The sequence below is a fragment of the Pseudomyrmex gracilis genome, unplaced genomic scaffold (genome assembly GCF_002006095.1).
Source record: "Pseudomyrmex gracilis isolate BER0280 unplaced genomic scaffold, ASM200609v1 scaffold_8, whole genome shotgun sequence".
NCBI lineage: Eukaryota > Metazoa > Arthropoda > Insecta > Hymenoptera > Formicidae > Pseudomyrmex > Pseudomyrmex gracilis.
Genome location: NW_018020592.1, coordinates 1,469,145 through 1,484,375, shown reverse-complemented (window position 1 = coordinate 1,484,375; position 15,231 = coordinate 1,469,145). Strand labels below are relative to the sequence as shown.

At 43.7% G+C, this 15,231-nt stretch overlaps 2 protein-coding genes across 6 annotated transcripts in view; one reads left to right on the top strand and one right to left on the bottom strand.

Annotated features, from left to right (window-relative positions):
• LOC109860459 (semaphorin-5A) overlaps window positions 1–15,231 on the bottom strand; it is a 79,984-nt gene that overhangs the window by 36,764 nt on the left and 27,989 nt on the right. For all 5 annotated transcript variants that reach the window (XM_020439549.1, XM_020439574.1, XM_020439566.1 and 2 more), the window contains exon 2: window positions 13,379–13,496. In XM_020439549.1, the coding sequence (XP_020295138.1) occupies window positions 13,379–13,469 (91 nt within the window). In that variant the 5' untranslated portion in view covers window positions 13,470–13,496. The remainder of the gene's footprint in view (window positions 1–13,378; window positions 13,497–15,231) is intronic.
• LOC109860494 overlaps window positions 2,565–15,231 on the top strand; it is a 48,054-nt gene continuing 35,387 nt past the window's right edge. Inside the window, exon 1 of the mRNA XM_020439613.1 lies at window positions 2,565–2,713. The gene's annotated coding sequence lies outside the window, so the exon portion shown is untranslated. The remainder of the gene's footprint in view (window positions 2,714–15,231) is intronic.

The following is a 15,231-nucleotide window of genomic DNA, read 5'->3' as shown; positions in this document are numbered from 1 at the left end:
TATATATATGTATACATATACGCCCGCAATTTCTTGAACCATGTTTTCTCTTCTTGACGGATATAATTAAAATATTCTTTTGAAAAGAGCATTTCGATAATTTATCTTAGTTTTCAAGTTCGGACAGTTAAGAGTGATTAATTGTGACGTGTAATTGGATCTGCACCGACCCAGAAGGGGAATTCTTAACAATGTGTACACGCTAATTACACACGCGTGTACAAAGCGTAAATCTCAACAAATCACATGCTATAGCATTTATAAACGCTGCGGTCCTTGGCGACGGCGCTTCACTATGACACGCTGTGACAAAGCAGCGCTCTGTGTTCGTTGACGATGTTAATTGAATAGGTTAATTGCCGGAGCGCGTTGCGACGCTGAGAAGCGGTTCCGCAGCGAGCCTTTAGAGAACAAAAACGTGGCGAATCCACGGGGTCGGAAGAAAATCAGAGAGTGTAAAGTCTCAAAAGAGAGAAGAGTATAATTACACAAAAAATATATGCAGACAAAATATGACGATATGCGCGGCCAAGTCTAAAGCGCACTTCTTTTGCCCGAGCTCTCTCTCTCTCTCTCTCTCTCTCTCTCTCTCTCTCTCCCTCTCACTCACTCACTCACTCACAGGGCAGAATTACGCAAAAGCGAGATCTCCTTTCTCGGGAGGATCCCTTTACTTGGCGAATAACTACAATTCCTGTTAACCACGGCGACGAGTCGCCGTCGTCGACCTCGTTATTGGAAGTTTAACGACAGCTCAAGGCCCTCGGGTGGTTTTGAGAGAATATTGTAATATCCACGCGAAGTTTCCAAGCCGCCGATTTGGAAATTCAATTTACGATCGGAGCAATTTGCGTCTCGGCCCGTTCTTGTTCGCGAAAAAGTGTTTAACTTGTTAAAAACTTTTATACACCCTCCCGGAATGACACAATGCCTTGAGTGAAAACATCAATCTCGAGCAATAATTAATCAACGAATTTTTTGTACAAAATATGATATGAACTAATATCCGTGAGAAAATTTATTATAATACAACAATTTTGATCTCACGAGAAAAAATAGAAACGTACGAACATATAAAATTATATATAAGCGATCTGAGATCACTTATATCCTCATATGATCACGTTTTCTATTTTTTTTTTNAAAAAAAAAAAAAAAAAAAAAATATAAGAGAGAAATATACTTTATTTTACTTATGAAGTATATAATCGTGATTATATCTGTCAGGCGATGGGAAAGGAAATGAGATCGTAGTCTGCGTGAGGGGAAAGATATAGCAATTTTTATAAGAATGGAAGTGTATCTTTTGCTTCACTCGCTCTTCCCATCTTTTTACCGGTAGTTCGTAAATCTTTCTTTTCTTCGAGAATATGCGATCGCGACGGGAGCAAGTACGTGACCTGTCAGACTTTTCACATATATACCGAACACAATTCCGCCGTTCGCAAGAAAGAGAGAGGAAAAGAGAAGGAGAGAGAGAGAGAGAGAACTCGGTATAGATATCGTGAGCACCTTGCAGATTTTGCGACTTTGACGAGTTATTTACGAGGTCGTTAATGGCCGGATATTACATGCGCTCTCGACAATCATTACGGTTTTACGCGACTCTCGACTTATGTATGTATATTGTAACTGGTCGAATTCAGCATGCGTGTCAGCTCGATTGCACCTTGTTATTAGCCGTGCGCGTTAATTGAGACCTCGGTCGTAAAAATGTTAAGATATGTCCGCGATTCTCATCGAACGAACGCGTCACTTTCTCTCATGCGCGACGTAATGATACTCTCGTATGAAGATATCCGCGCAGATCGAAATCGATACGCGTCATCATCCGCGATCGGCGACGATATTGACCGAGAAACCGTCCGCCGAGAGAACACGATGACTCGGGACAAAACGAAATCACACGAACGTAAATTAATACTCTCAAACGTAAATTAATACTCTCTTTACTTAATACGTACAAAGTACGCGCGCATATTACATAGCATGTGAATTTTATGTTACAACAATTGCAATTGTTTCAATTGCAATTACAATTGTTAAACGAGTTTTATATAATTTTGCTTCTTTTCTGACATTAGTTCTTTAATTAAAAAAAAAAGCAGATATTAAAACAAAGTTTAATATCTCTATCATTTTTGCGACGGCAAAAAATATGCAAAAGAGTAAGAACAGAGAAGAACAGAGAGATGGAGGAAGAAAACACTACGTTGGATAACATTCATACATATGCGCGCGAGAAAATAGATGAGACGATATAGACAGGGAGCGGTTGGCTCTCCATCGAGAGATCCGACTTCTCTCAGTCAAGAATGGGTTATATCGCAGTCGGACGCGTATAATGTTCTTATAATGATGGAGAAACGACCATGGGGTGCTGCCATATATACACACACGCGGAGTTCTTCTAGCGTGCGTGCGCGCGCGCGCGCGTCATGCAAAAACGTCGCGCTCGGGAACGATTTATCGCGGTTGGAGCGAGACTGTTGAGTTTCGAGTGTGCGCGCGACTCACGAGACGAAATTAAACCGCGTGGGCAGATTATTCTCGTGAGTCGCATAAAGGTGGACAGACGTCCATGTTGAACGTGGGCACGCCTCGCGATGGATGGATGATACCGCGGGAATATCCGACGTAAAAGAAAATAACAACATCTCATCGCATACACAAGTCTTGATTCTTCGAACGTCTTCGCGTAGAAAAATCTAATGTAAGTAGACGTTTGAAAAGACTAAAACTGTGTTTTTTTTTTTTTTTTTTTGCGTCTCTTCTTCTAACTCTCTGCTTGGATTCAGTTTTGAAAAAGTTTCCTTATCCGACGCACTTGTGCACATTTGCATCTGCAAATAGCGTCGAAAGATGCTTCAGATCGCGCTCTGTTGACCACACGCTTCTCCGTGACAGGGATAGAATTTTGCAACGCACAAAGCGTTTTGTCGTGAAACCGAGACGCGCTAATAGATGCCGACCTTGGTGCCTCGCGCGCTTCCTCCGAGAGTAGCTTTAATTAAGTTGCGAAGGTGTTGCTGCCGGTAACACGTAATCGACGACGGTTTGTCCACGTTAAACAGCGTCTCGTCGTATATGTACATAAGGAATTCGAGACTACGCGTCAAGAATCGCGTGCGAGGGCGTCATCGGCGAATTACGTGATAAATCAATATTACTCATGATAGGATCCGACGGATCCTCCTCCCTTCGAGCGATTGGATGATGCTCGCTCGCGTCAAGCAGACATATGATAATTGCCGATTAGTGTCCTTGTCTCTTCCGAGAATATTACTTATTATTATACTTCTCCCACCTTCCCTGTCTTACCGCGTTTCTGGTTCGAGTTTTCCTTCGAGGAACGCGTCAAGAAAGAGACGGAGACGTTAATACAAAGCTTCTAGCCGAGTTCTACAAATCGACATGAAGTAGCTCCGATGTGTATTTCGAGAGATACATATATTTACATATTTCTCTCAATAGATGTAGATGAGAAAAACAATAAAGACGTAACACGTGACAAACAAAATCATTCGTTGTCGCGCACACGTGATGAATTTCGAAGACTGAAAAAAAAAAACCGATTTTTCGATCCTAGAAAGATAACGACGCGACAATCACGAGGCGTGCCGCGAACAAAGAATCCTCGACATCTCGCCAAAGACAAAGACGACGAGCTTGTTATACAAGCCGTTATTGAATTATAAACACTTTTATAACCCAAAGGTCGCTTCTCCGGTATTCGTTACTTTCATTACGTTGTTAACACATGTGACACCGGCTAGTGAAACTCGTCGAAAGCCTGGACGCTTGGCTTGAAATTAAATTACAAGGTACACACGAGCGTAATTTCCTTTCTCACTATTTGCGCGTTTTTGAGACGAACTCGATAGAAACACGTGTGTCAAAATGTCACACACAGTTTTGTTGCGTATTTTAATCACGTTAACAATGTCTGAAAGTTTCCGCTGTTCTTTCTAAAACACCGTATATATAGAATGTCAAAGCAATTTTGTAATATGGCGTTACAAAAAAACGATCGCTATTGGGATATCACATACGATATATCGATAAGTGTAACGCGATCATCGCACATCGCTCGTCACGATGACCAATAACGTGTAACGGAGATATATATATATCCTTCCTCTTCGATTTCTAAATATCGTATCCATCGTCAGCGAGCCAACGAGAACGCCTTGCTACAAATTTATCAACAGAATTTCCTACCGTGTGCCACCCGTGGCGATTATAAATCCACCCACTGAAAAGAAGCGGCTCTGAGCCTCCGCGAGCCTTGTACTCGGACACGCGGGACATTCGTACTTATTATACTCGGCGAAGAGCAATAATAATATACCTGTGTGTAGAAGAAAAGAGTGCGAAGGGAGAAAAAGATGAGAGCGCGCGCCTCGCATTTCCTTTTAATGTCTGTAATTTATCCCGAGTGTATTATAGGTATTTATAGAAACGTTTAGATTGTCCTGTTTGCTTAACGAGAACGAGAAAGAGAGATAGAGATAGAGATAGAGATAGAGATAGAGGGAGAATCAGATAATGATATTAAGTTTTTAAACCGCGCAAATACACACAACCCTTCTTTCACGTAACAGTGTGTTATAAATTATCGAAAGAGATAAATGACTAAATGCGATGCGAGCGAGGCGAAATACAAAATCTTAAAGGGAAGAGCGCGAGAGGAATTGCACGTATATGCGCGTTATCTTTATTTTTCCACATCCGAGATGTACAAATTACTCTCTGGTATATAAGAGAGAATCTTCTCTCGGGAATCTTCTCGGTTCCCGTTTCGATTACCGCGAGTGCAAATGAAGAAACAAAAAGATTGCGGGAAAACAGCGCGTCGCGCCCCAACGAGAGCGCCGTTACGAATGCGCGGTATTCACGAAAGCGACGGAGACCCGATCTGCGGAATGAAGTCGCGATCGAGCCGGCGAGTACCTACATGCGATCACAGCGCGATATGAAACTGGAGGAGTCTTAGGAGAGGAATACCTTTCCTCAGTGTGTAACCTATTGGAGAGAGAGAAAGAGAGAGAGAGAGAGAGAGAGACACGAGTGGGCTGCAGCGAGAGAAACTCGCGTACGCGCGGCGCGTGCCATAAGCGTCGCCCACGCGCAGCACGCGCGCGTAAAGGTTTCCTCTACGTTCGATTCTGTGGATACAACTTCTCTCTTTTTTTATCAAGATTTTTTATCAAGCAAATAAAGTTTACGTTTTTAATACATTATTGCGCGAAAAGAGAATTTTCGTTTTGAAACAATCGCGGGCAGTGTGTTTGTTTCTTTGTAGCTTGCAGATTTTTTTCTCTCTTCTTTTCCTCTCTCTCTCTGTCTCTTCTTCTCTCCGATGATATGTAAAGAAGCAACATCGTTAACGAGAAGAGGAATTATATTAAATAAGCTTCAGCTGGTTTAAAAGGCGTATCGCGATCGCGGATGAGCGTACTTAAGACTTAATGCAAAACGATCGTAACGATCGTATCGAGAGAGACCCGCTCGAGAAACCCGTTCTCGCGAGCAAATAATTGTCGCAATTTCCCCCCTCGCGCGAGCAGGCCAATGTCGTAAAGGAGATTCGCGCCCCGTATCCGTCGATAGCACGCAAGCGCAATCAAACAAGATCAACTCTTCACGGAGGAGGAAACAAGCCGTGATATAACCGTTACGGTAATTATTATTGTTACGTGTTATTGAGACGTTAAAATATTAATGTTATTTATAATCGCGCGTTACGCAAAAATATTATATCGGAGAACGTATTTGTTTGCGATCAATTTGATTTAGCCGATAACTTTTTGCCGGAAACGAGTTCTAAAAGTAACGATCAGCGAGTCGGTGGAAAGACAAGTCAGTTCGAAGTGTGTCATTTTCGCGGAAAACTCGCGCGTAATCAGGAGTTCTATCTTTATCTCTAGTATTTTTATAGTTTCGGTTAGATCGACACGACGAATCGTTCCCCGGCTCTCAAAGCGAATAACTCGCTTCAGACAAAAGCGGGTGTGAATCTTCTCAACCGCGCGCTGTGTGTTGTGACTCCCGTTCGGAACACAAGTTATCTCACAATTCTCTCTCTTAACAGATTTCTGAGTTCTGTAACTCTACACGCAGTTTCGGAGACGGAGAGAGAGAGAGAGAGATAGAGTTCCGCGGTTATACATCACAAGCAGCTATTAAACTCCGGTTTTAACCGAGTTTCCACAAAGTTGCGATACGCACTCGAGACGCTATTGAGGGAGAAGACGAAGAAGAGATAAAAGCGTCTATCTCTAAATGCGTCTGTGCGAAAATGTAATACGCGCGAGGCAATTGATCGTGACAGATGAAAAATCAGCAACTCGATAATTACGTTGCTTTTCCCGTATAGAATAAATTTTTGTTGCGCGAATGAGTTCGAAGAATCACTCGATCGCCATTTATTCGACCCGGAGGATCGGAGAACGTCGACGATCGCCGCGCGATGCGCCGCGTAATAAGCTTCGCTTGCTGGTTAGCCACCAGCATGCAAGTACACAACAGTCTTTCTCTCTCTTTCTTTCTTTCTATCCTGGTGAAAAAAAAAATCTTCCCTCGGAATAAATGCGTGATGTACTGCGCTACGCGAGAGATTTACGGCACTTGTTCGTCTCGGCGTGCCGTTAGTGGTGTGTGTCGGCCACTCCCTTTCCTCGGTCCGGGAATAGAACAGGAATAAAACACAAGCGCGGTAGCGATCGTTTGACTAAACTTTCTTAAACTTTCATTTCCCGAGTACGAAATCATCTCGAGAAAATAACTATCACACAGATATTCATATACGTAGCTACGAGAAAGAAAGAACGTGAATTGTGTGTAGATCAAGAGATAACACCCGCTTTTGTCTTTTTTGCATGCACACGTTGTGCGGAGTTTCAAAGAGAATGAGCGTAAGATGTGAGAGCGAACGCGATGCACGCGTGATTAAACTTATATAAAGGTGCGATTTATACACATTGAAAACAAAAAGTGTTAAAATAGCTAAAACGTGCCTCTCACGTGCGCGCGAAGACAGAAACGAGCCAGGTTCTGCGCGCCGTCTACGTGATGTTTTGACGTCTCGCAAATCGTTTCAATCCTTCTCACACCGCGAACATCGCCCTTCTTTTCCCTCCATTCTCCTACCCGCCCACGAAATCTCTCGATATTTCATGTGCCGTGTGTGTTTTTGCCACGGCAAAAGTTTGTCGCGCGCACGTATTTTAGCTTGTGGTTTACAAAGTGGTGTGCGAACGCGCGTGCGTCCGTTTTTTGTCCAAATTACCTTGTTTCGATCGCGCCTTTAAAAATTTGCATTTTTATTGTTGAGATAAAACAAAACAGTTTTGCACGTTCACACAATAAAACGAGAACAGAATTTTAAAATGCAAACAAAACAAAATCGCGCGAGATCGAAAATCAGAGAGCGAGAGACACACAATGCGCGCGGAGAGAGAAAATATCTCTTCCTACCGCCCTCGATATGAGATTCCGTTTTCAATATCAATGTTCTTTTTTTTTTTTTAAAAAAAAAAAAAACTAGCACAACATAAGCGCGCGCTACGCGCACGCTATTATTGCTTTTGTTTTAACGTGTAGTGTCAGTGAACACAACCTGTCCACCGCGATGACAGCTAGTACATACGTCTTACAAACCATATAATACACATTAGAGAGATGTCGGAAATAAAACGCATGAAAATCAAAATTCACAAATAGTGAGAGGGAGAAGTGGAAAAACAACACGTGACTGTACTTTAATCACGTTTTTAAAGACACGTGACTATTATTATGACTGATAATTATCACATTTCCGCGCTTTCGAGTCGAGCACCACAAAACGAGAAGAAACAAACGATAAGAAAGCGAGGATTTCATCTCGCGTTGCATAGGCGCGTGATCTCCGGTAACCTAAATCGTCGCTTTTGATTATTGTGCAATTAAAGAGAAAAGAGAGAGAAAAGTGATCGAGAAAATCGCGTTGCCAGAGAATCGCAATGACATCAGGCGTCATTTCGATCAAACCGCACCTCTCTTTCTCTCTCTCTCTCTCTCTCTCCTTTATTTTTACGTTTAGCCATACAATATAATTACAGATTCTCTTGGTATCGCTGCAAGGATCGAGGCGACGTAAATCGGCGCGGACACCGGTTCCGCACAAAGCGCAACTGTAAAACGGCAAAACCGTAATTATTGGTGGCGCCAGCTCGCGCGCCAAGCCACGCGACACGGGGAACAGTACGTATAACTTTATGTGCGTCATAAAAAGCCCCGAGGCAACGCGGCGCGACGGCGAAACGTAAAAGGAAAAGGGCGTCCTTAGTGGGAGTGACGGGAAAATCTCGGCTTGTCCCGATAGAAATTCTGCCTGGGAAACAGATCTTTCTCGAGATTCGCGCGAGAATTACGGGGGGAAGGAGGGAGGGGGGGACACGCATCGTTTTACTGATTCATAAAAATCTCCATCGCGGACTTTAATTCCACGTGCGCGCGAGTTTTATGAAAATTACGTTTGGAGATTGCTTAATTTCGACCGATTATCTCGGCGAATAAGGCGTATGCGATACCCGTTTTCCCATCAACGTCTGATTTCACATTCATTCGGACGTTTAGCGCTCGATCGGATTTTCCACGAATTGAACTAATCTTTTCTCTTTGCCGTTTTATTGTCTTCCTACGATCAATGTATATTAATCGTCATTTTATATTCTCCCTCTCTACATCGTTGAGAACAAGTTCGCGATTAAGACACATGCCTCTCTCCACTTTTATAGACTGACTTACTCTCTCTCTCTCTCTCTCTCTCTCTCTCTCTCTCTCTCTCTTATCTCCCGGCTCGAATTTTATTATTCGAACAAGATATATTGCTAAATTTCGCATATTATCTCAGAATAACGCAAAGCCGATATCGCGCGGATTACGATACCGTAGCGTCATAAAAGCGCCGCCCTCGATCTCTCGCATAAAATCGACAATTCACCTTACGCTTTCGCGCGGACAGACGCGCAGTTACGAAACGTCGCGCGACGATTGCGCAATCGCGGCGATACTTAAAACGGATCGCTTTCCGTAATCGAGACGTTTGCGCCCGATAAATATACTTCGGGTAGGGAGGAGGGGGACTTCTTCACGCTCGGCTGAGAACCGTTTTTCCCCGCGGAATATCGACTTCGATCGAGCGAACGAATGAACGAACGAGCCGCGAACGAACAATCGACCGCGTCGGCCTTCGAAAGGAGCGGAACGAAAGCGAACCCATCCGCGGCGTACAATGCACCCCTCGACGAGCCTTATATATACCGGGATAATTAGAGAAGAATCGCTTTGTCATTTTCGACAAAGTGCAATAGAGCCACTTAACGAGACCCGTCCTGTGCGCGAGCGAGGTCTGTGGCTGCACCCTTGCATTCGGAATTTAATTAGATTCGACGTGTAACGCAGCAACGCACACAAGCCCGACGTCCTCCGCGCGAAAGAGACCCGCGTCATATTCAGACATTTAGTCGCAATGATTTTGCACCAATGTGTGGCAAACAATACCGTTATAGAAATACACATCATATAAAGGTTTATTGTGTACATACACACATCTATACACACATACATATATATATATACGTATACATACATTTGGTGTCAGTTTCTTCTGACCCCAACATACATTCGCGCGAGATCTCTCGGTAGACGAAACACCTCTACCTAATTTTTTTTCCTACCTTTTAATTTTTTTTTCCCCTCTTTTCATTTAAGTATTCTTGCGTAAGACGCAAACTCCAAGATCTTATTATCGAGGTCCGGCCGTTGATGTTCGCCGCACATTAGCAACTCGATACCGTTATAAATAACCGTTCGTACCTTTCTACGCAGGTACAGTGTAGGCAATTATATTCCCACACAGTGACGAAAAATTCATCGTCGTGTTCGCGAAGGAGAGAGAAAGAGAGAAACACACACACACAGAGATCCCGTGTCGCTATTATTCGCGCGCTGATCGCAGCGCGAGTGGGAGAATTTATCGTATACAGACTCCACAGAAGAGAGACTTTTAAAAGTCTCTCTCGACAATCGAGGCGTTTGTTTTGAAGAGTGCATGAGTCACAGTCAATTGAATTTCACAACGTCGAATTGATTGCGTTCGTGCGTTTCTTCGTCGCGCGGTGGTAAATAATGAGTTAATATTGTCTATATAAACGTTTCTCTCATTACGCATTTAATAACTGAACAATTGTTCCCCCGGGACATTTTCTCTCGGAGACGTGTTTCCCGCTTTTTTGTCGCGCACCGCGAAGAACGCGCGCATAACTTCGAACGTTCAAATTCAAATAAATAATTCCGTCTGTTTTGACAAGTAGACTTTCTAATCTCTTTCATTTAACGTAACGATATTAATGTGTAACAAGTGCGCGCTTTCGCAGATAAAACAAAACAAAAAAAAATTATCACTAGCACGCGTTGTGCTATCGCCGCGTGAGATTTGATTGTATCCCGGGAAGTTTTTTCTTAAATGCGTAGAGAGCAATCGCGAATTCACGGAAAGAGAAATATCTCTTGGGTACGTTGTGTACGTATATATGTAATATTTCTTATCAGCGAGTGCTGCTTTTGTTGCTTTGTCGGTTGACTGTTGTCTTCCTCTAACAAGCGGAATAATTTGCCGCGGAATCACGAATTATCGTAATGACATACCGGAGCTATCGCACATGCGGTTTTACGTGTCGGGAATTAAACACGACGATAAATAATCTTATTTCCTTTTTTTCCGGGGGGGAAAGAGAGGACTTAATAATGTTGATTGTGCGCAACTATCTTTCTTTACGGATCATCTCTTTTGATTTTTGATTTTTTTAATCAGTGGTAAAAGAGTTCCAATATGACATCTCTGTTTTGTCCAATTTACAGAGCCGATATTTATCCGCAACAGACGATTGTTATCCAGCTGCTACGACTATTATTCTGTTGCTCGAATGAAAAAAAAGTCACGACCGAGAAAAATACAGCGCTCCGAGTTTTAATCGTGAAGAGTCATTTTCCGCATTCCGCGTTCGATTCACGCGCAGCACGAAACGTGACAGCGGCCACGAGAGACGCGGGAATCCGTAACGAAATCGTGATCCGGCTTAATACAGACCGCACGACTCGAGGGAGAGAGAGAGAGAGAGAGAGAGAGCGACCGCGAGCGCTTAAAACTGATAAATCGACTCGCGGGTACACTGTACTTTACGTGCAAATAAAATCACGGGTTTTGCGCGGCCGCGATCATCGTCCTTCGTTTCCGTGTATGTTTTATTAAGAAACGGGGAAACAGAAAAGAGGAAACGCGATGAAGAGAGTCGCAGGAAGGAAAGAAGATGAGAGCTACCGCGCTCACGCCACAGAGTAATCCATTGAGCTCATTAAGAATTTCGATCCGGATGCCCGGGTCACGAGAGATTTTCCATGTCGGTTTCCGTTTGACGGGTGTGGCGTCTGGTCTCCATATAGACGACCGGCAACCGTCCGTCCCACATCTCTGACATGATCTGCGTTTTCTCTCCGCGCGCGATAATCGAGCTCCGCGCGTCGAGCTCTCTCGCCTACGTGTAACTGCGCATTGTGGGTCATTGCTTGTGATAAGTGCCCTGAATGTCCGACATTTTTGCGGAGTTGTTAATGGGCCGGACTCGCCGGTTTCGATCGAACACCACGCGGTTTAGATTCATATATGTGTGTACGCGGTATAACTCGCGCGACACACACGCCATATGATATGTGCTTTCTTTATCGATTAGCCATGCCTATCTCCGACACACGTCGACGTCGTAGAGAAGCGGTTATGGGCGAAATTAAATTTGCATAAACGTCTCCGGTCTCGAGAACGCCGGACTCGGCTCGCTACGGATTTATGCTCGTCTTCCGGGACAGAAATCGTGGCGACCAGAGGGCGATATACCTTTCTTTCTTTCTCTCTGTCTCTCTTTCTCTCTCTCTCTTTCTTTCTCTCTTTCGCGGGAAGAATATATTCACCTACTTCTTCTGATGATTAAGCGCGATTTTGCCTGAAGATTCGATCGCCTCTCTCGGTTCTGTCGATCTGTCATTATCGATAATACAGAGAACACCCATCTTTCACACTTTCCCGTTATAATGTACAATCATTTCTTAGCGAATTCAATATCTCAGAGCTTAAGTGGACAGAGTAATTACTTCAAAGTTATTTATCGCCGGAAATTGTTCCCCTATACTGAATTAGACTGTGGAAAAATTGTGTGCGCGCGAGGAAACTTCGATCGCACACAACTTCCCGAGAAAACTTCGCTTGAACATGAAATCCAATCGCAACGATAATTTAATGAGGAAAGTTTTGTATTCACAACAAACAATCGGTGATTAATAATCTACTGTATTATTTATTTAAGAAAAGTTTTTTTTCGTACTTAGAACAAACGATGATTAATAATCTACTCTATTATTTAAAAAAAAAAACAAAACACGGAAGAAGCGATACATTTATCAAACTTATCAAAGAGCGTTTATTATATCGAAGCGATAACACGAAACGTTACACATCACCCGAGTAATATCGTCAGTTGGGGAGAGATTGGTATCTTTCGCGCAAAGTCTGTCGTCGATTCGAGCTACGTGGGAGATCGCACGAACGACTTTCGCATAAGGTCCGTCGCCGACCGAGAATGGCGCGCGCCGTTTTTAACGGCGCCGATAACGCACCTGGCGCAATAATACTGCACCGGTGATGAATGAAGTGTATTTCTGTCGCGCCGTTCCGTGGGAGTGAACTCCCGTTTTTGCGCGAGATAATCGCGCGGAGTATGTAGAAAACTCGTCGGTCCTGTTTGCGAGAGTTTGCGCAGCTCTGGAGAGACACACTCGAACGGAATCGCGCACGCGCGAACGGTCTCTCTTACATATCGATAAAAATGATCGGAAGTAAGCGCGTAATCGGCTCGCCGGCTACTCCCTCAAGTAAAGCGCGATAAAGCAATTAACGGGACTCGCGAGATTATCGCCGACGTTATCGCCGTTCCGAGATTCAATCGAGCGATTTTTGCAAATTATGCACATAATCGCGAGATCGCGATAAGTTCTCGCCATCAATCGCGGTCGGGTTGATCAATTATCGGATTTTCCTACATGTATTTTATACGCGGGAGAGTTTAATCAACCGGTTCGCGTTCGTGAGAACGTTCAGAAATGTAATTATAGACAATTTTTAATATAATTTATAGATAACGAATATATATATATATATATACAGAGTAATAAATCGGATTTTCCGATTTATTACTCCGACAACGTTCGTTCTTTTAGAGAATGTCACATCTTCGACAAGTATTTCTCTTTCGAAAAAATTATTATTGCTTTCATAAGTTCTTACCCTCGTACGAGATGTGCCGAAAATCTTCGGTAGCCCGAGCGATGGCAGCGACGATGTGCAGCGTCACCGTGTACACAATCCATCGCTTCATCTTGGTCGTGATGCGCGATCTCCGATTCTGTAAAAAAAAAAGATGGCAAAGTTTTATTTTTTTTACGCATCTCTTTGTGTGTGCGAATGCCAACTATGTATATAGGTGGGGTCGCGAGGTATAGCGGAACCGATTATCGGGGGCTTCTAATTGGGACGCGAAGCGCGACGGTATATCTCGAGTATAACATGCACTTGAACCGGAGGGTCGATGAAAAAGCTTGACTAATGGCGGGACATTGAAAAAAAGAGCGAAACGGACAGCGAGACGGAAGAGAAAGAAGAGAGAATCAACTGTCGATACAAGCGAAAAGAAAGAGAGAAAGTTCGTGGGTGTACATATGTGTGTGCGTGCTAGGCGCTTCGTCTTCGTCCATTTCCTTGACATTTGCATGCTCGCGCCGTTATACCGCATTCGACCGACAACGTGCGCGCACGCGCGAACGGCCTTGAACATTTTCCATCGTGCGGGCAAGACACATACTGCGTATTTTAAACGCGTTGCGATTAATTGCATACAGATAAACCGCACGATTTATCGATGGCGCGATTAAGATCGATCGATCGTTTCGTGCAATTCACGACGTCGATGTTCCGCTTGACAACGATTGCCTCGCTACGACTCAACATCGCAAACTGAGGTCGTACTGTACAGCGACGTCACGTAATGTCCGTCAATTAAACCACCGACGGCTTATTTAGTTTCACTCTCGAAAAGAGTTTCCGAGATAATTTTCACCGTCCTGTTTTTCCGTTAATGGAAAATGCATTGCGCGCGCGCACGAAGATTAAGTTCGAGGATCGTTTAGAGAGGATCGAGTTTTTGCCGCATGCTGAGACCTCAACGGGCCGTTTCTTTTCAACGAGTTAATAAAAAGTTCGAGTTAACTGCACGAATCGAGTTAACCGGAAAGCTAACCGGAGAACTACATTACATGAAACCGCAAAAAAATGTAGAAAATTCTAATCGGCAACGCGGTTCCATATTTGTGTGACGGTAAATTCTCGACATTAAATGACATCTTTCCTCTGCTTTCATACAAAATGATTGCCGGATAGTTCCGTTTTAACAGCTGTTCTAGACACAAATGTTTTTCTTTCTCCTCCAGTGGTCCATCCATTGCGGTTAAAAAATGGTCTTCTCTTTCGACAGTCTCTCGTCCGAGAGAAAAGAATCTTCTGAGGTTAATACGACACAGCGTGACGTATTATACTTGTAACGGAACGACGAGCAGCGTCGACACACACATCTAATTATCGCGTGACTATTTAAAGCGACCGGGGGCCGGGAGTCGTGTACGCCGGTCGCCGTAGTCAGCTTCTTACGACGTGTCATTACGTCGAACGATTACCGGATCGCCTTGGGATCGGTCAAAAATTCGCGACCGAACAGACGCGCCGAATGAGATAACCGAAGAACTTCGCCTCGAACTTCTCTTCTCCGTTATCCATCTTTGTTATCCTTTTCTGTTATATCCATCTCGATGACCGGTAATTAATTATACGACTCGAGACGCGCTCGCAAATCGACCAAGACACTTTCCGCTCCATCAATTATCGTCCGCTTTTTTTGTTGTACTCGCGCTGCCGAGTCGTAAGAAATCGCGGTGATTGATCCGGCGATTAAATGCGCATGCGATGTATTGTATACGAAGGCTTTCAGACTTTTTCTACGACTCTGTGTATTATGAAAAAAAGCGTGTGGTAAAATCTGCGCGCGTAAGCAGTAATCAAAATCTAAAAAAAAAAAAAAAAAAAAAAAA